At 40.5% G+C, this 26,485-nt stretch overlaps 11 protein-coding genes across 11 annotated transcripts; 3 read left to right on the top strand and 8 right to left on the bottom strand.

Annotated features, from left to right (window-relative positions):
• Positions 1-123: 123 nt before the first annotated feature.
• Positions 124-1,167, bottom strand: PER1 (Per1p; the record flags this gene model as incomplete). The annotated part of the gene is made up of 1 exon (XM_022822659.1): positions 124-1,167. The coding sequence occupies one exon, from the start codon at positions 1,165-1,167 to the stop codon at positions 124-126; it is 1,044 nt and encodes a 347-aa protein (XP_022673632.1).
• Positions 1,168-1,594: 427 nt separating this feature from the next.
• Positions 1,595-2,254, bottom strand: SPC25 (kinetochore-associated Ndc80 complex subunit SPC25; the record flags this gene model as incomplete). Its single annotated transcript, XM_022822648.1, has 1 exon — positions 1,595-2,254. One exon carries the CDS (start codon positions 2,252-2,254, stop codon positions 1,595-1,597), a length of 660 nt encoding a protein of 219 aa, XP_022673631.1.
• A 674-nt stretch (positions 2,255-2,928) lies between these two features.
• ISC1 (inositol phosphosphingolipid phospholipase) lies at positions 2,929-4,167 on the top strand (the record flags this gene model as incomplete). Its single annotated transcript, XM_022822637.1, has 1 exon — positions 2,929-4,167. One exon carries the CDS (start codon positions 2,929-2,931, stop codon positions 4,165-4,167), a length of 1,239 nt encoding a protein of 412 aa, XP_022673630.1.
• A 795-nt stretch (positions 4,168-4,962) lies between these two features.
• ATG26 (sterol 3-beta-glucosyltransferase) lies at positions 4,963-8,658 on the top strand (the record flags this gene model as incomplete). Its single annotated transcript, XM_022822625.1, has 1 exon — positions 4,963-8,658. One exon carries the CDS (start codon positions 4,963-4,965, stop codon positions 8,656-8,658), a length of 3,696 nt encoding a protein of 1,231 aa, XP_022673629.1.
• A 362-nt stretch (positions 8,659-9,020) lies between these two features.
• On the bottom strand, positions 9,021-10,499 carry MET2 (homoserine O-acetyltransferase; the record flags this gene model as incomplete). The annotated part of the gene is made up of 1 exon (XM_022822614.1): positions 9,021-10,499. One exon carries the CDS (start codon positions 10,497-10,499, stop codon positions 9,021-9,023), a length of 1,479 nt encoding a protein of 492 aa, XP_022673628.1.
• Positions 10,500-11,085: 586 nt separating this feature from the next.
• MDL1 (ATP-binding cassette permease MDL1) lies at positions 11,086-13,158 on the bottom strand (the record flags this gene model as incomplete). Its single annotated transcript, XM_022822603.1, has 1 exon — positions 11,086-13,158. The coding sequence occupies one exon, from the start codon at positions 13,156-13,158 to the stop codon at positions 11,086-11,088; it is 2,073 nt and encodes a 690-aa protein (XP_022673627.1).
• A 413-nt stretch (positions 13,159-13,571) lies between these two features.
• Positions 13,572-16,946, bottom strand: SKG3 (Skg3p; the record flags this gene model as incomplete). Its single annotated transcript, XM_022822592.1, has 1 exon — positions 13,572-16,946. One exon carries the CDS (start codon positions 16,944-16,946, stop codon positions 13,572-13,574), a length of 3,375 nt encoding a protein of 1,124 aa, XP_022673626.1.
• A 2,208-nt stretch (positions 16,947-19,154) lies between these two features.
• On the bottom strand, positions 19,155-21,086 carry PRM1 (pheromone-regulated protein PRM1; the record flags this gene model as incomplete). Its single annotated transcript, XM_022822581.1, has 1 exon — positions 19,155-21,086. The coding sequence occupies one exon, from the start codon at positions 21,084-21,086 to the stop codon at positions 19,155-19,157; it is 1,932 nt and encodes a 643-aa protein (XP_022673625.1).
• A 468-nt stretch (positions 21,087-21,554) lies between these two features.
• On the bottom strand, positions 21,555-22,313 carry EMG1 (18S rRNA pseudouridine methyltransferase; the record flags this gene model as incomplete). Its single annotated transcript, XM_022822570.1, has 1 exon — positions 21,555-22,313. One exon carries the CDS (start codon positions 22,311-22,313, stop codon positions 21,555-21,557), a length of 759 nt encoding a protein of 252 aa, XP_022673624.1.
• A 763-nt stretch (positions 22,314-23,076) lies between these two features.
• On the top strand, positions 23,077-25,086 carry LCD1 (Lcd1p; the record flags this gene model as incomplete). The annotated part of the gene is made up of 1 exon (XM_022822559.1): positions 23,077-25,086. The coding sequence occupies one exon, from the start codon at positions 23,077-23,079 to the stop codon at positions 25,084-25,086; it is 2,010 nt and encodes a 669-aa protein (XP_022673623.1).
• Positions 25,087-25,334: 248 nt separating this feature from the next.
• Positions 25,335-26,231, bottom strand: RPL37A (60S ribosomal protein eL37; the record flags this gene model as incomplete). Its single annotated transcript, XM_022822548.1, has 2 exons — positions 25,335-25,574; positions 26,184-26,231. 2 exons carry the CDS (start codon positions 26,229-26,231, stop codon positions 25,335-25,337), a joined length of 288 nt encoding a protein of 95 aa, XP_022673622.1.
• Positions 26,232-26,485: the final 254 nt, after the last annotated feature.

The raw sequence follows: 26,485 nt of genomic DNA, 5'->3' as shown, positions 1-26,485 counted from the left end.
AAATGAAATCATTTATTGCCCTCCGAGCATAGGATTCAGTGATATATCTTTAGCTTTTATTATTACTTTTAGATACAGATAAATATAAATCTACACGGCGTCAACAAAAATAACACCTATCGGCTACACCTCTTTGATGTTGACCACAGTCTTGGACTTTAGGAAAATATAATCTTTCAAGAAGAATGGATATAGGTAAAACGATGGAAATATCGTCAAACCATGCCAGATAGCGTGCGAATCTATCTGGAAATTGTAGCTGAAGAAGTCGAATAACTCACAAGACATCGCCAAAGAGGTGAAAACGACAAGTCCTATCGGGACTAGCACGAGATCGTGTATCAGATCACTTCTCAGCGAGCGCACGCGTTGGAAATTAAGAAGAGCAAGTGCCACAAGCAGCATGTGTTGCAGAATTCCGAAGAAAACATTAAATCTCATATTATACGTGTAAGACCAATCTAGGTACAAGCGCAAAATGTGCGCTAGGAATATTAATATCACGAGCACACTAAAGCATGTACCAGTTTTATGATGCAAATCGAGCCTCATAGATCTGTAGAAGATGGCATGGAACCCAGTGAGCACCGTGAACCCAGCAAAGAAATAATCAAGCTTTTCCGTAATGATTAAGTCTCTTGTGTGGAAAATGGAGCTACTCGTCCATGCAAGCATTCCGGCTACTGACACAAGGAGGTAGTTCACGAGCATTTTCCTCGACTGGTCTGAACGCGGAATTTTTCTCAATGCTCTCCTGCACAACTTAAAACCCTTGTAGTGAGGCACAAAGTTACCTATCGAGAAAATTGTCGAATAAAACTCCTGTGTGCCGAATGCTCTTTTGAACGGCCACTTTCCATGGAACTGGTAAATCTCCTCGCCATTCTGGATTCTCATATTCGTTATAACGTGCTGGCATTGGTAATCACAATCGCTGTTGCAGTCCCACAACAATAACTTATAGCAGAGCCCTAAATCTGCAAACTGGTCGTTCTTGAACGGATTATCCTCCTCAATCGCTTCTGCATCCGGGCAATGCTTTGCCACAGCACATGCGTCAACACAGTCATCGAATTCATCGAGCTGGTCGCCTGGTGACGCCCTTGATACCCTGAAACTCAACGTCAGAAGAGCACAACAAACCCATAATTTCCATTGAGAAAGCATCTTAACAGAGAAAAAGCAAAGGACTGTAGCCTCCGTATAGCCTGGGTGTAGCCCTAATTGCTTTTAAACGGCCCCGCTTAGACTGTCTCAGCTCACAACCTCTCAATTGTCCTGTGTATTTGAATTCCAACAACAAGTATTTATCGATGTTCCATATTCTGTTGTATTCCGATTTGCAGTATATGTCAGGGAATGCAGACGAAAGAATTTTATTTTTTCTTGGGCTCATTTTCCTTGGGTTTTGTTTACATATCACGTGATATGCCGGGTAAGTAATATTTACGAATACAAGGCACTGGGCCTGTCGTATAGGTGCAAAGTAAAGTGACGTCCGAAGAACAGGATCGCTCGCTACGCCAGCTTTCGAGCTTTCGAGCCTTCAAGTCTTCGACAGGCGCGCTGGCTGGATCCCGCTTTTGGTTGGAGCTCAGGAAACTGAAAGCAGCAGTGAGCGTGCACTCTTTAGGAAAACCCGAAGGTCGTCCGTGGCCGACAGTTGGTCGACAAGATCCTTCTCAGCAACATGCGGCAGCTGGGGCTGCGAGGCTGCGATTTTGTATCCATCGCCAGAGACATCCAAACTGATCCAGCAATTCGAATCTCCGGTAAATGTGAAGGTGATCACATCCTGTACAGACGCCGATATGCTCAATCCCAACAACTTTTCAAATGCCTCTACTTCAGCCTCATCTCGCCCACTTTGGAGCTCACGGGACTCCTTCTCACGTTCCAAATCCCGTGCTTGCTCGTGTAGCAACACCTCCAGCTTTTCGACCTCTTTTCTCAAGAAGTCTCGCTCCTCCTTGAGCTTTTCGAGCTTTGTATGGTAGGCTTTACTTTGCGCGTTCGCTTCGTTTGCTTCGCGTTGTGAACTCTCGAAATCCTCCCGCAAATCCACACGTCGTGTTTCCAACTCTTCTAACTTCCCACGTAGTGTCTCAATAAGCCTCAGCTTCTCAGTCTCCCCACCCCAGTACCGCTCTGTCTTCACACTGAGCTCTTCTCTGCTCTTTTCTAGAAACTTGTCCATTTTCGTTTGGAACCCGTCCATTTTCGACTTCAAGTCGCTAAATTCATCAATTCCCATCTCTAATATTCGATCGCACTGATCTTGATCCCTTGAATAAACGCCACGCCACCCTTAGACCATCCACGTACATATATAACTAAGCATATATATATATACAAGATGTCGGGTTGTCTATTGTTTAATTGTTTATATGTTGAAGATATCTTCAAATCCGGGAAAGCAATTTCGTATAAATAAAAACAAAACAAGGTTTAGAATCGATGCCTTTGACTTAGTGACAGCATGTAAAATTAAACTAAACACAAAAAGGGGCTTTATAGAAAGGGTTATTTGGTGAGGGCAAGGATCCAATAGTGTAGCTATAGCGGAGGTTACGATAGTGAGAAGCGACTAGTTGAGTTAGTTCATCGAAGAATATCATACGCAGCAAGCTGGTTTGTGTTTTTGTTGCCGCAAATTAAAGTTTATAATTTGTTGGATTTGAGTAATAAGCGGGTATTTTTTAGAAGAATACAAGTATAGTTTCCAAGTTGACGTCGTCTAGTTTAAAGAGTGTGGCACGCATCAGTGTGAATGCTGTTGCTGATTCAGGCAATGAAAGCGAATCGGATCCTGGGAAAATACGTTTTTTGACGTTTAATACGTGGGGTTTAAAGTATGTGTCCAAGTTTCGGAAGCAGCGGTTGACAGCTATTGCTGAGAGGTTGGCTGGGAACTTTCGAGGCGAGGATATGTATGGCTTGAAGAGCGGTAGTGGATGGGACAGTAGCGGGAATGGAAGCTGCGATGGTGTGGAGGAGTACGATGTAGTGGCGTTGCAGGAAATTTGGTGCGACGAGGATTGGAGCTATATTGTGCAGAAGTGCAAGAATAGATACCCATACTATCGGCGGTTCAAGTCTGGGATGATAACGGGTCCCGGATTAGCCATATTGTCTAAGATCCCTATAGAGTCCACTTTTTTATACAGATTTCCAATAAACGGGCGTCCCAGTGCGTTTTGGAGAGGGGACTGGTATGTTGGCAAATCGATCAGCATAACGCTTTTGGAGCGCACAGCTCCACAGTATGCTCCGATTGCAATTTTAAACAGTCACATGCATGCTCCGTATGCGCTTAACGGTGACGCTGCATACGAGTGCCACAGAGCCTGCCAAGCATGGGATTTCAGCAAGTTGGTGAACTTGTACAAGAAGGCAGGGTACTCTGTTGTTGTTGTTGGGGACTTGAACTCGAGGCCTGGATCATTACCGCACCAACTCCTCACATTGGAAGCCGGCCAAGTGGATTCTTGGGAGCAAAAATTCGGAGCGCAGCCTCTTGTCCATATTGCGTCGTTGTCTCCGGTAGACCAGATTAAACATGCAGGCACAACATGTGACTCTACTTTGAACACATGGAGAGCTCATCGTGGTGCCGACGAGGCATGTCGGTTGGACTACGCCCTCATAGATTCGACCACACTCTGCACGATAGATGCCAAGGTTACTTTCACAGAAGTGATTCCTAATATCGGCAGTTTTAGCGATCATTTCGGTTACGCATGCGTCCTACAGCTGAAAGAACGGAGCGAATATTCAGAGAATTCATTATCTTTACAGCCAAACACCTCCTACATGACTACAGATCAAATCCAATCAAGACTAGAAGTGTACGACGGTCTACTAAAATGCATCGACGACTACATGATCACGGCGCAGTGGCAGAAACTTTGGAGAGGATCTCATTTCTGGGCCTCTGTCGTGCTAGTCGTCCTCTCGATGGTGGTTACTACTTTTACGTCAAACATTGCTGGTTGGTCATCGATCCTTTGGATCCTATTTGCTGTTATTGTCACCGCATCTGGTGTGATCGACGGACTCATTTCGTTGTTGTTCGGGAACAAAGAGATACGGGTGCTACAAGAAGTCTACGAGGAGGTTACAGACGCCAAGCGTTTCCTATTGCATAGAATAGAAAATCAACAGTAGTGTGGAAATATCCTTCTCGCTACCATTTTACTCATTTTACTCATACCCTAGTTTAGTTTAGTTTAATATTATATACCCACACATTACTTAATATTTCAATAGTAATTCTAATTCTAATTCTAATTCTAATTCTAATTCTAATCTTGATCCTATAGTCTTACTAAAGCCGAAATTAAATGCCCGGTCTCCTGTCTACGATGGAAGTGCCCTAAAATACCATTTTCTGCAAGTGCCATATGTGATAGGTATGCATAGAAACTGTTTCCCCTATCTACTCCCGGAATGGCTCTCTGAGGGCTCTTTTAATGGCCTTCGGAAGCACTCCGGAAGCACTTCGAAAGCACTTCGAAAGCACTCCGGCTGAGTGATATTCTCCGTGATATTGTCCGCTAAATAAACCCCAGTAAAATTTACGCTATGCAAGCAAAAAAAAAAAAAAAAATTTCTTCTAGTGGGCCGGGTAATGTCCACATCCCCCCATTCTCGTTTCTGTGGTATTAAATACCCCTAAAATATCATAGGGTAGGGCAAATCTAACATGGCAACAGTAGCAAAAGGCATTGCATCTGCAGGAGTTTTGACCAAGTTATTTGAACAGGAGATATTCATTGTTGATAATTGGAAGGAAATGAGTTTTCAGTGAGCAATATATTTATATTTAATATTATTTTTTTGGGTTTTGAATATAAGCAAGAGATCATCAATCAATCTGTATAGAGTTAGAGGCTTCTAGAGGTTTGGACATATTTGAGATTTGATTTGATTTGATTTTGGATTGTTTTTATTTATAGATAGATGCCAGAGGAGTCATCGCCAGAACGTTCACGAAGTCCCAGTAGATTTTCGAAGTCTATGTTCATAGCTCCTAAGGCATTTGTGAGGAAAAGTTTATCACCAGTGGATCACATTTACCATTCAGTAGCGGATTTACGGTTTAGTTCTTCGAACTCTGAGACTCTGGAATCTACGCTCCAAGCAATCAATAAGAAAATGGACAGCATAGACGTTAGTGGGGGCGCAGTTACGGGTGGCGGGGGTGGTAACGAGGTTTCAGATGATGTTGCTCAACCACAATGTATGGCTAAAAGTTTTGCAGGGTTTTTGGCTACAGCCAGCATGTATGCTGGGATGGACGAGTTGAGGGAGGAGGAAGAAGAGAGCAACAGTAGCGATGAAGTGGAGCTGTTGAATGATGCGGCAACTACGATTCTTGATGCGTCATCGCAAGCAGACAGGACGTTGTTTGATTTTTCCATTGAGATGAATCAGGATGCATTGTCTCAGCCCAGTACCGCTTCCAAGTCCAGAAAGGATCTCGTTAGAGAGAAGCTACTCAAAAAGTTTATCCCTGATGAGGATGAGCATTACGTTGAGGAGTTCCCATGCTGGTTGTTGAGAGATATCATGATTCAAGGCCATATATACTTGACGAATAAGCACCTTTTTTTCTTTGCGTTCATACCGAATTTTGAGAATGACTTCCACTTGAGTGGCTCGTTGCAATTTGTGAGTGGGTCTTCGTTGGGTAAATCTCACCGTTATTGGGTTGTTTTGAAGGGTCGCACGTTGACTTTCCATGGATCTTCCACGGATTTGTACTTCCCGTTGTTGGCAATAGACATAAAGGATATTCAATACGCCAAAATCTCGGCTAGAGAAGCACATTATGCGAAATTTGAGATCAAGGTGAAGAATGATGTGATTGAACTACGTGCTGACTCCTTCCACTCTGCGAGACATTGGGTGAGCAGTATAAAGAAACAGATATTTGCTTCTCAGCATTCTGATACAAATACTATCACCGTTAAGATCCCATTGCAAAACATCGTTGACCTAGACGAAAATGCTATCTTGGATCAGAGCGGTACACTCAGAATTAAAGCTCTTGAGAATACATCCGGTTATGCCATAGATGAATACTTCTTCGTGTTTTTCCAGGGAAGCGCAAGAAAGATGAAGAATAAGATCAATAGTTTGTTGAAAGACTTGGAATTAAGCGGTTCTCAAATACTGATCGACTTCAAAAAAGTGGAATCTGCAACAGATTTGAGCAACAGCGGGAAAAATGCTGACAGCAAGAAAAATAGTTCAGATCTTTTAGTCGACTCGGTTGAAGATGCTGGTTCCGTCATGGACAATGATATGGCAGCTTCCACTGCACCATTATCCGCTCCCATTTCGGAATTACCCACGTCTGACACTGGCCATGTATCTTCCGCATATCCTAAGAGAGTCAAGAAGAGGATAAAATCAATGGCGAGTAGCTTGAGGTTAACTTCCCCAAATAAACTAGAACGACTAGAAGATGATATTATTATTGAGCACTATTCTCCTGGAATAATTCACGACCCATCAGTCGAAGTAGAAGTAGAACCAGATAAGGATTCGAAATCAATAATATCCAGATTCACTCCCAAGAAGTTCCAAAATATTCCTACGATGTGGGCGGCAGACCCGGTTCATTTCAATGTCAAAAATGATGCATACTTCCCGCTTGACGATAAGTATGCTGCAGACGCAAATGATTCAGAACACTCGGATAAAAGGTTTAAGTTCCACTTCTCATTTGATAATACAGTGACACTCTTGGCCAGCTATCATGGTTATCTCAATAGGAACATGCCCGTATATGGTAAGATTTATATTTCAGATAAAAATATTTGCTTTCGTTCACTCTTGCCAGGCGTTAATACAAAAATGGTGTTGCCATTGGAAGACATTGAGAACTGCAGCAAAGAAACGGGCTTCAGGTTTGGCTATTTTGGTTTGGTAATTGTGATACAGGGACATGAGGAACTATTTCTAGAATTCAGTAATAAGAATGCCAGAGATGATTGTGAATTCGTTCTAATGAAAACAATGGACATCAATGGTCATACAAACACGGAAAGGAAGAAAAACGCGCGATTAGATTCCATACACAAGATATCCGAAGCAGCAAATCTCAAGCTTTTAGAAGAGAAAATCAGTGAGCAAGGGTATGATATACCCTTAATTGTTGAAAAGAATCCATACTTTACAACAACAATCAAACCAAACAAGAGTTACAAATTCGGACTTCTCACTATTGGTTCTAGAGGTGATGTCCAACCATACATCGCTCTAGCAAAAGGTTTAATGGCAGAAGGACATACTGTTGTACTCTTGACACACCTTGAGTTTAAGGATTGGATTGAATCCTACGGTATAGAGTTTAGGGAAATATCCGGAAATCCAGCAGAGTTAATTTCCCTAATGGTTCAACATGGATCAATGAACGTAGGATTATTGAGAGACGCGTCTGCGAACTTTACAGGTTGGATTGGTTCGTTATTACAAAGCGCTTGGGAGGGTGCTCAAGGTATTGATATTCTTATTGAATCCCCGAGTGCTATGGCTGGTATTCATATTGCAGAAGCTTTGGAAATACCTTATTTCAGGGCATTTACAATGCCTTGGACTAGAACTAGGGCATATCCGCATGCTTTTATTGTACCGGACCAAAAACGTGGTGGTAGTTATAACTACTTCACTCATGTTCTTTTCGAGAATATATTTTGGAAGGGTATTAGCGGTAAAGTTAACGAATGGAGAGAGAAAACTTTGAATTTGCCTAAAACTAATCTTTTCACCATGCAACAGAATAGGGTTCCGTTCCTTTATAATGTATCTCCTACAATCTACCCACCAAGCATTGATTTCAATGAATGGATCAAAGTGACAGGATATTGGTTCCTCGATGAAAAGCTTTCTTACGATCCCCCTCCCGCATTTGTAAGCTTTCTCAAGAAGGCTCGTGAATTGAAGAAGAAGATTGTTTACATTGGGTTTGGTTCAATTGTTGTAAATGATCCCCAAAAAATGACAGATACTATAGTCGACGCCGTTTTGGAAGCAGATGTTTTCTGTGTATTAAACAAGGGTTGGTCGAACAGATTTGGAGATAAAGATGCGAAAGCAATTGATAAGGAACTACCAGCATGCATATACAATTCAGGTGATGTGCCTCATGATTGGTTGTTTACCCAGATAGATGCCAGTGTCCATCATGGTGGATCGGGTACCACAGGTGCATCGTTACGGGCTGGGTTACCAACTATTATTAAACCATTTTTTGGAGATCAGTTCTTCTATGCTAGCAGGATTGAAGATATAGGTGCAGGGGTAGCTTTAAAGAAATTGAATAAAACCTCATTAGCAAAGGCTCTTACAGAAGTCACGACAAATACTAGAATAATTCGCAGAGCAAAACATATTGGTGAGTTAATATCAAAGGAGCATGGAGTTGAAACAGCGATAAGCTGTATCTATTCAGAATTGGGATATGCGAGAAGTTTAATTAAGAAGAAGTCAGAAACAAGTAGTTACGAAAATCTCGCTTCTACTGAGGACTTCTCAACGGATCATTCTGATTCAGATGCAAGACGCATTCCTACCGAACAAGAAGAACTGAGTGAACCTAGTACGGAAGAAAGTGGTGCTTCAAATGATGGGTCATGGTTACTGGTGTAAAAAATTAAGTATAACTCTGGTATATTTTTATATATTGTTCTAAACTTAAACGTTTCTTTCATTTTGTCTTCCATTAAGTATTTAAAAGGAAAATAAAGTGAATCAATTGGCGAAACGAAGATCATTAAACTTGTTTAATGTTTGGTCTGCCTACCTAATTTTAGCTGCAATATGAGTAATGTAGGAATAAATTATGCAACATATTCGGATAATGAATAATCACATTGCGCTTTTGCTCTTGGAGCACTGAATGGGGATATTAAGGAATCAATCATGAAAGCACATTTCTAACATTAACGTGCCCTATTATTGCCATTATACTTTCGAAATGATGCAAAACTATAAAATATTTACATTAACGCTTACCAATTTGTAACCTCCTCGGCTTCTCCAAATACAGAGTTTGTTACAACTTCGACATTATCCTGCCAAAGACGCCCCTCTGACTCAACAAGCTCTTTACAGTTCTTAGCAAGGAAGTCCTTAATGAGTTTGTTAATTAGTTTGAATTCTAACAAGAAGGCATCGTGACCCTCTGGTGAGTTTATCTTCTCCAATCTAGCGTTAGGAATGTGAGCTGCCAAAAACTCTTGTTCAGAATACGTGAACAGTCCGTCAGAAGATATACCAATGATTAATGCTGGTTGCTTGAACGACTCCAAAACGTTTGCGATATCTTCTTCATTTCTATCACGGGCTAAATCGTGGGTGTCTAGTTTTCTTGTAATAGAAATGTAACAATTAGCATCAAAACGTTTTACAAACTTCTCACCTTGGTATCGTAGATATGATTGCGCTGAGAAGTACGTCTGTGCTGGCTTAACTTGTTTTGGGCTTTTTGACTTGCTTAGAGACGATACCGAAGTAGATGAGGATAGCGAGTGACAGGATTCTCTTGATGAGCAAGAAGAGGAAATCGATGATACACTGGGCTTTCTCTCACTTAATAGAGGATATCTGGAACGATTACCGTCGTTGTGAATTTCCTTGTTGAGGTCTTGCAATTTTTTAGATGTTAACTGTGATTGCGACTGGCTTTGTGTCTGTGCATCTAGACGACCTGACTTTTGTTGTTGTTGCAATGACGGTATTGATCTAGAGAATTTGTTTTCAAAACTATTCCTTGAACGATAGGTCAAAAGAGCAGACATTCTGGCTGCTGATAATCCAACAGTTGGTGGTTCGTCTAGAGAGTAATAACCATCCATGTATTTTGGATCCGAGTATATTGATTGTCTCTGAGCCTCCGACCAAGAGATGCACCATGCTGAGTGTCTAGCAGATGTTGCCAAAGCAACCAAATTCTTCACATACTCCGAACCGTAAATGGCGGACCATTCAAGTGCAACCATACCACCCATGGAACCCCCAATGACACATGCAATCGAACTTACGCCAAGAGAATCAAGGACTATCTTGTGAGCTCTTACATCATCTCTGACTGTACAAAGTGGAAACTCCGGTCCGTACCTCTCGCCTGTCGATGCATCGATGGACAACGGCGAAAAAGACCCGTAAGGAGATCCCATAGAATTCAAGCAAATCACAAAGAACTTCGAAGGATCAAACGCTAACCCTGTGCCCAACAAAGGTCCCCACCAGTCCGCTACATCAGATGACCCGGTCAAAGCATGACAAATCACTAAGACATTATCCTTAGCCTCATTCAAATACCCCCATGTCTTGTAAGCAATAGGAAAGTTGCTAATAGTTATTCCGCACTCAAGCTCTAACTCAGGTACTTCTACAATCGTTTGGCCATGTACTAACTTGATAAATGGATTGCTCTTGGCCAACTCTTCTTGGTCAAGCTCTTTTAATGCGCTATGTACTGTAGTCATACTTTCCGTCAAGTCTTGTTATGTGAGATAATTCTCTAGTTATATCGCTACTGAGTGACTATTACTTAAAGATGTATATTTCAACAGTACATTTCGATAGATACTCTCTTCTGGTTGGTCTTTTACAAGTACTGTATATATAAATACAGGTTGCTGTCCTATAATGTCTCATTGCAGAGTCAGCATTTGCTGACACTGTGGCTTTCTATAATTTTCAAGGGTGCAATATCACATGAATGGTAAGGTCACGTGCGCTTATATTCATGTCAAGTGGTTAACATTTATAGTAAGAGGGAAAAAGGGAAAAGCTAAACGAAGAAGAAATATTCTTTGGGTATTAGTTGTATATGGTTAAATCGTAGATAGATGTCGCAGTCTCTAACACTCTAAGGTATGTTGAGAGAATATGATATGTACTAACTTACTTATTAATCTATTATTCTTTTTCTTTTCATTATTTACAAAATGTAGCAATGGACCAAGCGTTTGTAACTTTTGATTCACAAGCATTATTTTTAGTCGTTTCTATGGTGGATTTTTGTTTTTCTGCGATTCGAACATTACGAACTGGATTGGATATTTACATTCATTGTTTTTCCTTTGCCGGTTCTGAATCTGACGGTTCGTCTTCTTCTGTGTCCTGCTCTTTTGAGAGTAACTTGTTCAAGTTCGAGTCTGGGATTGCTATTAGTTTATCAAATGGACCCGTTTCTGCCACTGTACCTTGTTTATTTAGAACAATAACACGAGAACTATGCTGGATAGTGCTTACTCTATGAGCGATCGAAATTGTAGTTTTGCCCTTGAGTGATCTCAAGAGTAGCGACTGAGCGACCACTTCTTCACTTTGAGAATCTAGTGCACTTGTTGCCTCATCGAGGATTAATATGCTTGGATCCAGTAGGAAGGCTCTTGCTAATGCAATTCTCTGTTTTTGGCCACCAGATAATTGGGTTCCTCTTGGTCCGACGGTAGTCTGCAATCCATCAGGGAAATTGGACAAGAACTTGGTGCAGTTAGCCTGACCAATGGCTCTACCAATAAGAGTTTCGTTTTTGGTTAGTTCCTTTGGAACAGCATACAAGATATTTTCCAGAATGGTGCCGCTAAAGAGCATTGGTTCTTGTTGCACAACGCCTAATAATCTACGGTACTTTCTCAGGTTGAATGTTTTGATGTTATCATTACCGATTTTAATCTCACCAGAATTGACATCGTAGTATCTTAAAAGAAGCGAGGCAACAGTAGACTTACCACCACCAGAAGGACCAACGATGCAAACATGTTCCCCCGGATTGATTGTAAACGTTAGATCTTGGAAAATCTGGTGCTCAGGCCTAGTTGGGTAAGAAAATTTGACGTGGTTGAACTGAATAGGCTTATTCTCCAATGTTATTGGATCCTTACCAATCGTTGGATGTATCAAGGGTTTTCTATCATTTAATTCGAAGACACGGGCGGCAGCACCGGCTCCCTTCATCAATTCAGAATAAAATGATGATAATCCGAATAACGAGCTACCAGTGTAAACTGCATACATCATAAATGATGATAAATCCCCTACGGTCATCAATCCAGTCTTTATCATAGAAGTACCTGTCAACAAGAGCGCCAAGAGCGCTACGTTTCCGACGAAACCAGTTACACCGAAGAAGGCGCCGGAAGTCAAGGCTTCCTTGAACCCAACATCAAAAACTCTCCTGACTTCATCGGCGTAACGATGAATCTCTTTCTTCTCACCACAGTATGCTTGGATTGTTTTAGTAGCGGAGAGTTGTTCCTCCGACACTTTGGTTAACTCACCAACGGATGTTTGCAACTGCCTTGATAGATTTCTAATTCTCTTACCGTAAACGAGAGCCATCACACCCAATGGAGGAGCGAGAAGCATCATAACGCAGGTTAACTTCCATGATATATAACTCATCATACCAAAGCCTACAAAACCTTGTATCACGGCTCTCGTACCATCAGATAAATTCTGAGTCACAGACTTAGATACAATACCGGCATCGCTGGAAAGTCTGGATATTAAGTCACCGACACGGTTATGATCTAAGAATGTAGCATCTTGCTGCAAAGCAGCTTTCATGGTTCGAGTTCTAAGTCTAGCTACTAGTCTCTCACCTGTTACTTTCAATATTACTATTCTTCCAACGTTGGCCAATGCACCTATGACAAAGATACCGCCTAAGGCTGCATAAAACTGATTGGAACTTAGACCAAATATTTTTGTTTCTTCTTTTTCTTCACCTGTTTGTTCATGTTCATCTTTCGCTATATCCATTAGTTTACCAATGACGCTTGGAACTGCCATACTCACTGCACTTGATACAATAATTAAAAGTAATGCCACTAGCATGCTCTTCGTTTCCGGTTTGGCAAGTAGAAATAGTCTCTTTATATCTTGCCAGCCGGAAGCTTTGGAATCATTAGGAGATAGTCTCAACTCTTTGACACGATCTTTCAATGTAGGCCTATCACTCTTAGGCTCCTCTTGCCAAAGAAGTTTACATTGAGAGAAAGATCTGCTTTGACCGAAGGAAGGGTGCACTCTCCATCTTACATTGATCACAGGAGTATATAACGTTTTAGCACGTTTTAATCCTAACTGCAACCCTTGCGTACCATACCGTGAGCTAAACAATAAAGGGAGCATACTGGCCACCTCTCATCTAGATCTCTTGCAGTGCCTCTCTCCACTTTTACGTCTAAATATTTCATATAAGCAATTGGACAGATTTATTTGGGTTCATCTCAATTTTATAAATTTCAATTCGTTCAATTAATACAAACTGTGTAAAACCTAACACTAAAACTAAACTAGAAGCGTATAATACACAATATAGAAGAAAAGAAGATGCCAATATGACCTAACAAACCTATGTTCAAGCTACGTGCAGAAATGAAATTCATCCCTCCAGACGTATAGACTAACTACTCATGGAACTTTGTAAACGACAGTTAAGAAATATTAACTATACCAAGTAAGACAAAAAAAAAAAAAAAGATATAATGACATTATGGAGATATAGCACAAGCATAACGACAAGACATGATTATTCTTTGAATTTAGTGTGCATATGGATTAGCATTGGATTGTTGTGGAGGCATGAATTGTGAAAATCCACCTCTCGATGAAGGTTTTGGTTTGTTATACTGTTGGTTCAGGGCCTGCCTTGGTTTATCATTTGGAACAGGATATTTCTGTGGATATGGTTGATTTGGAGGATATTGTTGGTAAGACTCGACCTGTGGTTGAGAGTATACGTATTGTTGTTGATGTGGCAATGGCTGTTGTTGAGGAGCCGGCCTCGAGTTACCATACCTGTTCTGCATTGGCATTGGTTTCCCTGCTGCACCTTGAGGTCTATGTTGGGTCATTCCAGGCTGTGGTCCCATTGGTGCGCCCATTGGTGCGCCCATCATTTGTGGAGCGATACGCTGTTGACTGCCCGGTGTTTTCTGAGCCCCATAAGAATATGGTGCGCGCTTTTGGAAACCTTGCGGAGCCGGCATCTGTTGTTGTGGGTTCGGTCCCCTTGGGTATTGCATACCCATGGCTCCATTTTCTGATGGGACAGGAGCTCTCTGAGGAGATGTACTTTTAGGCATTGCATTGTGTGGGCGCGAATGAACGGCTTGTGCAGAAGGATATGGTTGTGGGCCTCTTCTGTTTGTTTGAGGGGCACCTCTTGCGGCTGGAGAACCACCATATACAGGGTTTACATTTACATTTGCATTTGCATTTGCATTTGCACCTGAACCTGAACCTGAACCTGATTGACCCATCAATTGAGAATGTAATGGCACAGGCTTGGATCTTGGAATGGCTGCCTGTTTCTTTTCAATGTTATTTTCTGGCCTCTCGTTAACATTAGAATTGTAAGAGTTGGCGGTTGAAGGGGGAGAAGCCATGTCATTGTACGGCATCTGACTAGAATTTTGAACACTGTCATGGGCTTCATAAAATCTATCGTGGTTTAAGCTATCAGTAGATGCGTTGTTTTTAAAGTCATCTTTAGTGTATCTGGACTCCATATCAAGCATATCGTTTTCTTCCATATAATCTGGATCAAAGACGTTATCTGATGCCACCGCATAGGAAGTCTCTTTTCCAGAGAAGTCGAAATCTTCCTCCTTCTTAGCTTCCTCCTTGACCTTGTTCGCTTCTGAATTGATGCTCAAGGCAGAAATTTGCTTACTCAGTTGATAAAAGTCTTCTAATACGTCATCACTGCTGGCTGCGCCAACATTCGATATATCGAATTTCTTAACCTTAGGAGAGCCTGTATATTCGTTATAAGCGCTCGATGCATCTTTTACCACAATAGAGTTATGGGAATCAAAGGAAGCATCCGGTTCGTTCGAGTTTTGGGATGGAGAAGTGAAGCTTCCCGGTTTTTGAGATCTGTAATTGTCATAAATTTGACTCAGATCTGACAGTCTAGCGTTACCATTTGAAAGGCCATTACCAGGTTTTTGGGAATCAGCCCCAGGCGCATTATTTGGTGTCTTTGACAATGACGATGTTGTTGTGAAAGGCTTTGGTTGAGCGAAGCTTGTGTAGTTTGGATTGTCCATCTCATTTGAAGATACTACTCTTGTCTTATTGCGGTTCTCCGTAAAGGTCCTTGGTTCGCTATTGGAAAACACAGGATTTTGTTCCAAGGGAGTAGAAAAAGACCTAGTATTATTGAGCGAGGCTAATGGAGACGAATCCATCGGAGAAACAGCATCATTCTTGATGCTTGGTACTGCATAATCATTTAATGGAATTTGTTGGCCATTTGAAGTCTCCCCACTAGCATTGTTGTTAGTCAGAGCCGATTTGCCATTCGCATTAACAGGAACAGAGTCCGTAGGACTTGGGGTGGTGCTATTTAGTCTTAGTGGAGAAGTGACTTGGGGTTCAAATCTGCTTTCTGTTGGAGTTGTTGAGAGCAGGGGTACGGGCATGAAAACTGGTGAATTCGGTGAGCGGTCAAACAATTCGGCAGATCCAATTGCCGGTGATTGTAATGCACCTGCCAAACCAGCAGTAGAACCGCATCCAGTGTAACCCGATGATTGTTTCTTACTTAACAATTCCTTTAAATTTCTCCTCCAATCTTGCAGTTTCCATTGATTGCTGCTTGCCTGCTTTGTCAGCGGTAACACATCATCAACTTGTAAGTAATGAATATGAGGTAGTGTAGGTAATGCGAAAAGTAAAGATTCTGGGTCATCTTTGTTTGCTATCAATCTCTTGGGTCTACCATACAAATTAAATGCGTTCATTGTTGGAATCAAAAATCTGATGATGGTATCATACCCTGGGACAGCATAATGCTTCTCAGGCATAACGAATATATCGGTATCCTTTGGAGTATCGTTTTTGCTGAAAGTAATGACACCTTCTAACTTGATCATGGTAGACGTATCGATTAGTACAGGTGATTGTGGATATATGGCATAGACTGCGTATGCATCAGTGACCGTGGCCATAGCTTTAGTCTTTTTAGTCTTTTTATCATTTTCGTAAAAGTTTATCTGTCCTAGATATTTCTTCTTACCACTTTTGCTTCTCTTCGTTGGCTGAGAAATCACAGCGTAGCAACGTTTCCAAGGCATTCCTGCACCGAATCTCACACTAACCCAATCTTCGTAGTCGAATTTGGTGTCAGCCAAGATGACTTTGATATCACTCAACTTGGCACCTCTGGTCGACAAGAATGCACCGGTGTAGGCCTCTTGCAAAAGTGTGAACTCGAAAGCAGAGAGTCTGAAGGCAGAAACCCAAGTGTGAAACGAGTCCTTATCCGAGAATTGCAAGAAGAATCTGTTCTTCAACGTGGTTGATACGACTATTGTGTTTTCAATGTTTTTCCTGGACGATTTTTCCACTTGGAGAGTGGTATCGCTAGGATCGAGCATTCTAAGTTGTGCATCGGTAAAATTAATATAAGTTGGCTTCAGCGTCGCATCCATCAGTTTTGACACATCGTTTTCATTGTTCGATAGTTCTCTAGCATCCCACAGGGCCAACTGTGTTCCGATAAGCACACCGTATACTTCTTTCCACACTCTCTGTGCTGGGGAACCATCACTGTTCAAATCCTTGAGGATCAGAAACACACCTTCGTGGTATCTTCTGTGGCTCTGTGCCGAGAGTAGCGTCACGATCGGTATCAACTCCGGAGAAAGTGTGTTCATGGTCTGTTCCTTGGGCAAAGAAGGCTGTTGCTTGGAAGACAGGCCCGACCCGTTCTTGCCACTATCGCTTGAATTGCTGAATATACGGCCAAATGACGATGACCTCGATCTCGAGTCCGTCTTGCCGGACGCCTTGTCACTCCCAACCGTACTCGAACTGTCCGAAAACAGGTTTCTAGGAGGCGCTAGGAAAGTCGCAGCAGAGGATAGCGTCGGCGAGGACTGGAGTTTATCTGAAAATATTCTCTTCATTATTATTGTTATGATGGTATGGTATCGTTATCGTGAATATTATTACTATTATTACTATTATTATTATTACTACTATGGCACTCCGCGGAAAAACGAGACAAATAATAGACCAACAACAAAAAAATAATTAGAAATTAAGAGTCTAGGTATCGCTGTGAGGAAGTCCTGCAAGTCGACTTAGTTGCTCTTTCTTCTTTAATTATGCCTATTGTGACAATTCTCGCTAATCGTGATGGTTATCGAAATGACAATCTATAACTCTGTCTTTCTCTTTCTCTTTCTCTCTCGCCCACTCCGCTGATGTACGCAGTATCGTGTGGATATCCGATCCGATCCTATTCTGGCCTGTCCTGTTTATATGTCACTAGAATGTGTCAACAATAAACAGTGAAGGTGTAAAGTGTAAAGTACAGATACTAAAATCTGTATTCCACAAATGTCAACGTCAATAAAAAGCAATCAACTCAAAGCTAGTAAACTACTAGCCAAATGAAATCAGATCAAGATGAAATGAAAACAGAAATCGAGAAAAGAAAAAAAAAAACACAAACACACACACAAACAACGTACTGTGTATATCAAATCAACAAGAAAACCAGGATGTAATTGTAAACACACACACCCCACTAAAAATGACGAAAAAAAAACACACAGTAAAAAATAAAAAAAAACAATTAAAACAAACTCGGACGCAGCAGATTAACTGAGTTAGATAGATTCTCCTAAAGGAATGTCTTGTTTCTCTTGCGTCACAGTTTTTTTCCAAAGGGTATGCTGTCCTGCAGTTGGGTATTAAGAATGCTGGACTGGACTGGACAAACGTGTGGCTGAATACACCTAAACTAACATATACACATGTATATACACACACCTGCGCCAGAAAGGTACAAGTTTATCCTCATTCTCTTGATGTGCAAATTCCCAACGTTCAGCTCAATATTTATATTATATCACATCGTATCGTACCCTATCGTATCGCAATCATATACCGAACACTTCTTTTTTTTTTCCATTCGTAATCTTGTATGTGTCCACCTAAACTTTCTTTCCGTTCAAGTTTCTAAGCCGCGGCTGCGCTGCGCTGCGCAGTGCAGTGCATCCATCTCTTTGTTGATGCTTCCTAGTCACTATTTTTTTTTTGTTTTACTAAAAAAAGTATATACGCAATCGGTATTTACTGGGTATTCGTTTTTTTATTGTTTGTTTGTTGTGGTTTAGCGAATGTTTCGGAGAAAGGGCCGCAGGGGAATCGACGGCGCGGGACCATTAAAGGCGTTCTTTATACCCTGCTGGCAGTTGTTCTTTTTTTCTGTGTTAGAAGGGTACGTAGGGCTAAATGGAAACAGATGAACGGAGCTTATAAACAGACGCACGCAGACAAACATGGACAGAAACTGTGGGAGAGCTGAGCTGAGTTGATGTGGATAATTACAAATCGAGCGAAATATAAATAGATGTATAGGGTAGGGACAGCATAACGTAATTGGCCCGTGTGCTGCAGGGGCTGGCAAGGGAGGCTGGAAACCAGAGGGAAAGGAGGAGGAGGAGCAGGAGCAGGAGGAAACGGCCTTCGGTGCACAGCAGGGTGTCTGGATTTTTTGCAGGAGTTTTGGTGGAATAGGTGTGTGTGCCTCCGGCATGGATCTGACCCTATATTTTGTTGGTCCGTGGGAATGCTAGTGTCAATCAATACCTGGAATTAGTGTGTGAGTTTGTGTATGTATGTATGTATGTATGTATGAGTGTATAGTAGAGTAGAGGGGATACAAGAGGACAGGGGACAGACAGTACGGGCCGCGAAAGACGGGTTATGAGCCAGCTAAAGAGCCAGGGCCCAGGGGCTAGGGATCAGCCAGGACCCGTCCGCTTGTTTGGATCGAATGGGACAATCCGGGACGTTTTCTTTTTTTGGAAATTCTTCATTTTTTGGGCACCTGCAGTTCTTACCTATGTTGGTTATTGTTTTGTTGTGTTTTTTTTTTTAGCTTGCATAAGCAATCAGTTATAGTTGGTTTATTTATATACACATAGCCATTGTATACATGAATGGTATATACAAGGATTGGTCCGGTCGGGTCTAGGTATGGAATGTGAGGACAATGGGGTCTGGACGACCTTTCTCTTGCAACGTAAAGTAGAGCGTTGTTTAATTTAGGCGGGTGCCAAGAGTGCCAAGATGCATTAAATTACGTCACTTGCGTCACTTGGCTATTCTAGTGCCCTTTTTCTTGCTTGAAGGGCCAGGATCACGGCTGCTATTGGGATTTGGACTGCATAGAGCGCCAAAAACACTAAAGACACTATCAGCTCTATGGTGACGGATTTCTTGTACTGCGCCAGCAGTTTTGTGGCGCTGTTGACAAGATTCGCGTGGAGGTCGTCTAGCATCGAGTTCGAATTCGAATTCGATTTCGAGTTTGGCGTGGATACTGTAGCGTTGGTTGTTGTTCCGTTGGCCATTTCGTTGTTGATTGCATCGTAAATCTGGGTATTATTGACGCGGGGTAAGGTCACGTGAGCAGTGTCGTGAACCCAGTCCAGGGCCTTCGATATTGTTTCTAGTTTGTTACCAATGACACATTTCATTACGGAATCCATGGGCTTGTAGAGAATGGTGCCGTTGAAAGCCTTGGCGATTACGCTGTCGATGTCGTCCAGCAGGTCAGTTACGGTGCCGTTTAACGTTGCGGTCGTGTTTTGAATCCAACCGAACGCCTGCGTATTTATGTGTGATTCGGTGTCGTTGATGTAGAGATTCGCAGAATTGGACCATGTTGTCATTCCTTGGTTCATGGTACCATTCAATGAGCTGGAAACTTCTTTCAGGGCATTGGTGCTGTCTTTCCCATGTAGTTTGTTCGAAACGATAGCTATTATTATGTATTGGATGCAGCACATCAGCACCCCGCATAGACCCATTGCAAGGAGTGTCAGCGCGGTCGGTGTAGTAGCGTATGTCACTAACCACTGAATTCTCCTCTGTCTCTGTACATTGCTGCTCATGCGCCGGCTAATCCACCGTCCGAACCCAGATTGATACCTGTGGAACACCATCTGGTATGTTTCCAATATGTCCACCCGTTCCAAAGCTTTTTCGTCTGCATTGTCATCAAATGGGTTCCTGAGCATGATATTCTGGTGGTGAAATTCATCTCGGAAGATTTCTAGTCTCCTCCATTGTCTCCATTCGCTCCATGCGGTATATACGACGAATCCAACGGCAGCACATAAGAAGATTATTAGTATGGCAATCATGCAGGCACTGAATAGATCACTGAGTGCGTTGAAAAATTCCTCGATTTTAGGCTTATTCGCTGAACATATCTTGGTTCCATTTGTGTCAATCGGGGGCACTGTTAGGTACTGTGGATTTCCGACTAATTTGCTTGAATTGATCGTTTTGATCTCTTTTCTGACATAGTTGAAAGGAATAGCAACAGCTTTCTTTGTTTTGTTCTTTACTGTGTCAAAGTCCGGGGTTTCTCCAGCAAGCTTCTCTAATTTTTCATTGATTGAATTTGGGATTGAGAGGGTTCTTAGCCGGTTTACCGTGAGATTGACATGTTTGAATTGTTTATCAACGTCAGATTCGTTATCATTGCCTGTAAAAAAGTTTTTAATGTCGTTGACAGCTGAAAGTATTTTGTTGATGATTTTAGATAGTCCGTCCAATCCATCATCCAAATCATTGGCCACGGATTTCACTGTTCCATTGACCAAATTCAGAATAGACTCTGTAGTATTTGTTGCAACGTCCACTGACGCATCAATAGCACTCACTCCCAGGCATACCCAGGTGCCAAGCCATAAATCGATCATAAAGTCAATGACATTTTCGGATACGGTAACAAGTAGCGATATTAATTTTAACGATAACGAAACTGTTTCTTGCATACTTTTCTCGATGAGATAATTCCCCATTTTCCCCATGTAATGTGGAGTTGAATCTACGAATTTTGAATAATAGTAATCGATGCTTTCACAGTTACTGAGAGTGTAGTCCTTGATATTATCAAATCCATTAGACAACATCCGTGTAAATAAAATAATTTTGATCATCATAATCAAAATTATCACGGTGTACTGGTTACACCATATCTGTGATAGACGTTCATTAAGATGGAGATAGATATGATTCATACTTATATAGCATTGTTTTATGATTTTTTTTCCAAAGTTTTACGATATTCATTAATGATTTCTAGGGATCTCAAAACTACATGATTCTTCATCATATTTCAGCCATCCGTTCACCTTTTATACGTAAGTCCAACTCGCTTTCCTGAACTTATATATATATATATATGAAACAAATCTGACACTTAAGACAAACCTGACACTTTTTTTTCTGTACGTTCCTTCTTACTATGAAAATAAAAAATAAAAAAAAACGTATCAAGGCGGACAATTTATACACATTAGATTTACGACTGGACTATAGAAAAATGGCACCTATACAACTCAAAGGTTGGGCTGATATCTTATAATTAGGTTCCTTCCTTGTTGTTTTTCTTCTCAGCAGAGGAATTAAACTAGTCTATATTTTGAATTAATTAATGGTAATATATGTGTCTTGTGCAGAGAGCAGAGAGATAAAATATACATATTCTACATGATGTTCCAAACATCTTCGCAACCATGACAAAACTTGGAGCACGCAACAGAGGCTGACAATGGGTAGTTTGACAAACCAATCTTTTCATCGACAAATTCGTCAGCAAAGTTATCCTTACCTCTAGCCATGGCACCAACAAAAACACATATACTTTCGTCCTCATCTAATTTCTCAACATAGTCCTGCACTCTGATAACTGGAGCATCGAAAGACAAAGTGACTTTTCTACATTTGGTTGGCAAATGATCAGAAATTGGGTTCTTGATAACCTTCAAAAGTTTTTCTTCTGAGTTGACCGATCTGATGGATAGTTTATGCAATAGTTGGACCATCAATCCAGAGAAACGCTTGAAAGTTCTTGGAATTCGTACAGTTGGGTTCAACTCAATAAGGACACCTCGACTGGTTTGAATGTAAACTTGGAGTTTTCCTGCCTTATTTACAGGCGAATCGAGTAGCGTTAGGAGACACTGATGAGTGATGTCCGGTCTCGCTTCACTTATATCTCTGCCCATCTTCTTCAATAACCCTTGATGGTCGTCACAGTTTAGTAAGACATATTTATCTCCGCCTGGACCACTGGATGATATTTTATAAGTTTCCAAAGACGCTTGAGAAAGTACCACAATAAGTCTCTTTGTGGTTTTGTCCTTAGAAGTCAACACAGGAGGGGCCTGTGGAACCAAAGAAGCAGGTAAAACTTTCTTTTCGCCGTTTTTTAGCGCATCTCTAACCTTGGAGTCTTCAACCATTTTGTTTCTACTAAACTTGAAAGTTAACTGGGTCTCAGCCTTTAAAATAAACACAGATTGCTCTCCCTGTACTTCCTTTTAGCGTATGTCTAAACTCTACTAGTTTATTGCTTATTGATTGTTCACATTTGACTTAATGGTATTATTCCATTCGATGAGCATTGAAACTACAAAAGAAAAAAAAATACTGGAAAAAAAAACTATGAAAAAACATAGATATATTCAGTCACGTGACTTAAATAAGTGGCCATTGGATATCGTAAGCCAGTAAGCGGGATATTCTTTGGTGAGAAGGCTTTAAGATAGAATATTGTGCCATGAAATTCAATAGTAAACCGTTTTTGATCTGCGTTGGTATTTTTAAAGTGATTAAATATATAGAGTCTAAATTAATATATCTTTCTATCTTAACATATTATTTTTTGTGATTTTGAACTTAAAGTAGTTCTTCAGTCATAAAACAATATTGTTCTATATTACGAAGGTTCGTAATAATTTTAAAGAAGAGAATTGAGAAGTAAAGAGCTTGCGGTCGGTCCATACGTTACAGCGAATTGGATCTACAGTTCCACTATATAATATGATCGTATTTTATTAGTTTCTTTCTTGAAACGCGGTTTTTTAACTTAACGCGGTTATATATGTATTTATTTTATGTATATTGAATCTTAATCATCTTATAACTTTCTTCACCAAACATTAAAAAACGTTTATATACGACAAATGTTTGCTAAAGGATAGGGATAGAAGGGTAATCTGCAGCATGGCTGATCTCTGGGATGATGACGACGATGATGATATCCTAGAATTGGGAAATAGACCTCCCATGAGCCAGGTGGCCTTGGTTGTTCAAAATAAGAACACCAGCCAAGATTCAAAAGATGTCGATGAGATTCTGAAGGCTAAAGGCGAAGTAGGGGTTCTTCGTCAGAAGATAGGGATGCTGGAGAAGATGATGCGTGAGCATGATGAAAACCAACGGAAAATACAACATGATCTCAAAAGCTCACACGAGGAAGAAGTTCGAAAGCTTAAGATTGAACTACAAAGGCTTGAAGATGAAAAGAAGTTTATGATTGTTGAACAAAAGCATTTGTTTACACCCAGAAACAGTAGCAAATCCAGTGGTAGTAGCGAAACTGATACATCAATACAATTTCCAAATGAGAGCAAACGGAGGAAAATCGAGCCATCTAAAGAATATGTCTCGTTAGGCCAGAATTTCAAAATGAAAGACGATGGATCTTTGTTCTTCGATTCCTTGATGGATTTCAGATTACCTGGGGCACAGCATACAGTGTTTCAGTGTCTTGATCACATATGCACGTACAAGGCTGATCTGTCCCTAAGCACAGAAATCGAAACTATCAAAAGCCGCTCACCCCTAGGACCGTCTATCCGATCGTTAATTTTTAAATGGAAATCAGTATATTCGTTAGACCAATTAGTCGATAAGACACTAGAAATCCTGGCTATCGCCATAAAGGCAATATGTGTTGAGGAAGAAACAAAATATGCAATACCATTCCTCATCGCCCTCATGCACAATGTCATAAGTTTCAGACACAGCGCAACAAGCATTAATTCTTTGAAAGAAATATTCCAGTTTATTACCGATTTCATTATTTCGGACCCAAAATTCTTAAAACAACCATTGCATGACAACCCTCTTGAATCCGATGTTTCACCGGACGTATTTCAATATGCTATGTTGGATCAACTTTGCATGATGTATGCATTCGATGTGTTAGAAACATGTATCACAATCTTATTAAATTGTTCGGAGGAGGAACAATTGTTACTTCTTGAGGATGACATAATATCGGAAAATTTAACTAAATGCTGCAGCCTCTGTCTATCCATCTCCTATAAACCAATTTTGCCACTAATTGTGAACGTGACAGAAATATTATTAGGTGTCATAGAGATGAAATCTCATAATAAAAAGTGGGAGAATAGATGGTCATCTTTATCCTCTAAACTTCTTCACACATGGGAAAAACCTATTTCTTGCAATTCTTCCAACTTAAACTTTGCTGGTCTAAATAGGTGCTCTACTAGCAATGACAATCATTGGATGCTCGATAAAATAGTTAACGATAATGAAGTCCGTTACTTACCTATGATTATAGAGAATGATTTCGAAGCATTGTCTCCGAGTGCATTGGAAAACCAAGAATATTGGACCATACAGATTCAGGTTAATATTGCAGTAATAATGCATGAGCTGGCTAAAAGATATCAAGGCATACTTTTCTCTGTTGATTTTCTACAAAAAAGCTTCTCTCTTTTCAGTTACCAGCATTCTCTGTTGCTCACTGTTTTCTTGAATAGAGATCATATTAACGATGTAAAGCGGCAACAGTTGCTTACCATCCTATTAAAGCTAATAAATTTTTGTTGGTTCTCAATAACAGATGAATGCAAGAAATCTTTGAGATTGGACGAATTAACCATATCTTTGTGGAGAATTGTCTACGGTTCACCAGCTTCAATGGACGATATCGCTCCAGAGTGGGTGTCTCTTATCAATCCTTTAAAAAATTTGGAGTTAGAAGAACAGAAACAATTACTAGACGATGCATATGACGAAGATAATTTACCGGGGTTCATGATATCTGAAGAACTAGATTTGAAGAGAGATTCAGCATTATCCAAATTCACCATAAATAACTCGTGGGCATTCAAGGAAACTGCAAAACACATTCTCGAAAGCATAACTACGCTTGACGAAGCGGATTCGTTATACGTTGCTATGGTAGGGGAGGTATGATAGGGTATGCATATATGTATCATTACATACAAATAATACTTCATTCATTGATAACAGAGGCTTCCGTTACTAGTATTGACATTTATATTTATTGAAACACTATATCGACATTGATACAAAATTTCATAAAGAATAAACTCTGAAAAGATTATATTGATGGTGTGTATTTAGAAGTACAATGCCTACACAAAATAATGAGAAGATAAAATGTGTTTGTTAATTTAACAACATGATGATAATCTCAAAGTTTAAGCGGATTGTGGCTTAGCTTCAGTACCGGATTGGAAACCGTTCTTGAATCTTCTAGAAACGTGCTTCAAGTATCTCATTCTACCGGTACCAGTGGTTCTTCTTCTCTTAGCCTTAGTAGCCCAGTTGTAAGATCTCATCTTAGCAGCTGGGTAACCACAAGAAGAGCAGGTGCTCTTTTGGACGTGGTAACTACTACGGCCACATCTCTTACAGAGGGTGTGAGACTTGTTGTGACGCTTACCGAAAGATGGAGTACCCTCTAGTTAAAATAGATATTCATTAAGAATATATTATTCGTTAGTAAAATTTCCTTGTTTCGAGTAAAAAAGAACTTAGGAGTAACTCTTCTGGGAGCAAAATGCGAAACTTCGAAGGCTGTTCTAAAGTACAAGTTTAAAATTTCATCATAACCGCACTACTGCACTATGTTTAACGTTTCATAAATGCAGTATCCATATATGAGTTCAATTTCATCCTCATGCTGTCTTGCTCTCATAAATTATTTATTACAACATCTTTCGCACATTCATTAATCGCTATTCCACAGTTCCACGCTTCACAATGTTTGTGTTAACGTAATATATCCAATGGTATTTCCTTGGACGAGCTTTAGATATAATTTTGCATCCTTCTTCATCAACTTTGTTTTACTGTTCACTCGCTTCGATTTTTTTAATTCTTCGTCATATTGCTCCCTGGTATCCGTATTCAACTGCTCTATCACATACTACCCATGTTTGATTATGTCTTGATCTGTCTCCTTTCAATTAAGATAATCGACAATACAATATATCAACTAACACCTATATTATGAGCACAACTCTGATATATACATTTGAACATACAGTCTTGAAAAGTTTGGATAAACCAATTCTTGCGAAAGCCCAAAACATTCTGAGCTGGGAAAAGAAAGCTATCAGAAAAAATGTCCACAAATACACCATATTAGGAAATATCATTTAAGAGGAAAAAACAGAGGACTCTTTTTTTCCAGAAATTCATATTTTTAATTTTTCACAAAATTAAAAATGTCCAGGTGTTAAAGAAAAATGATGTGACACAAAACAGTCCCGCAAGTTTCAAACGTGAAACACGAAATCTAATCGCGTTCGTTTCGTTTTTCTTTTCTCCTAGGTAATGGTGTTTG

The sequence above is a fragment of the Kluyveromyces marxianus genome, chromosome 1 (assembly GCF_001417885.1).
Source record: "Kluyveromyces marxianus DMKU3-1042 DNA, complete genome, chromosome 1".
In the NCBI taxonomy this organism is placed as follows: Eukaryota; Fungi; Ascomycota; class Saccharomycetes; order Saccharomycetales; family Saccharomycetaceae; genus Kluyveromyces; species Kluyveromyces marxianus.
This window is presented reverse-complemented; position numbering and strand designations above follow the sequence as displayed.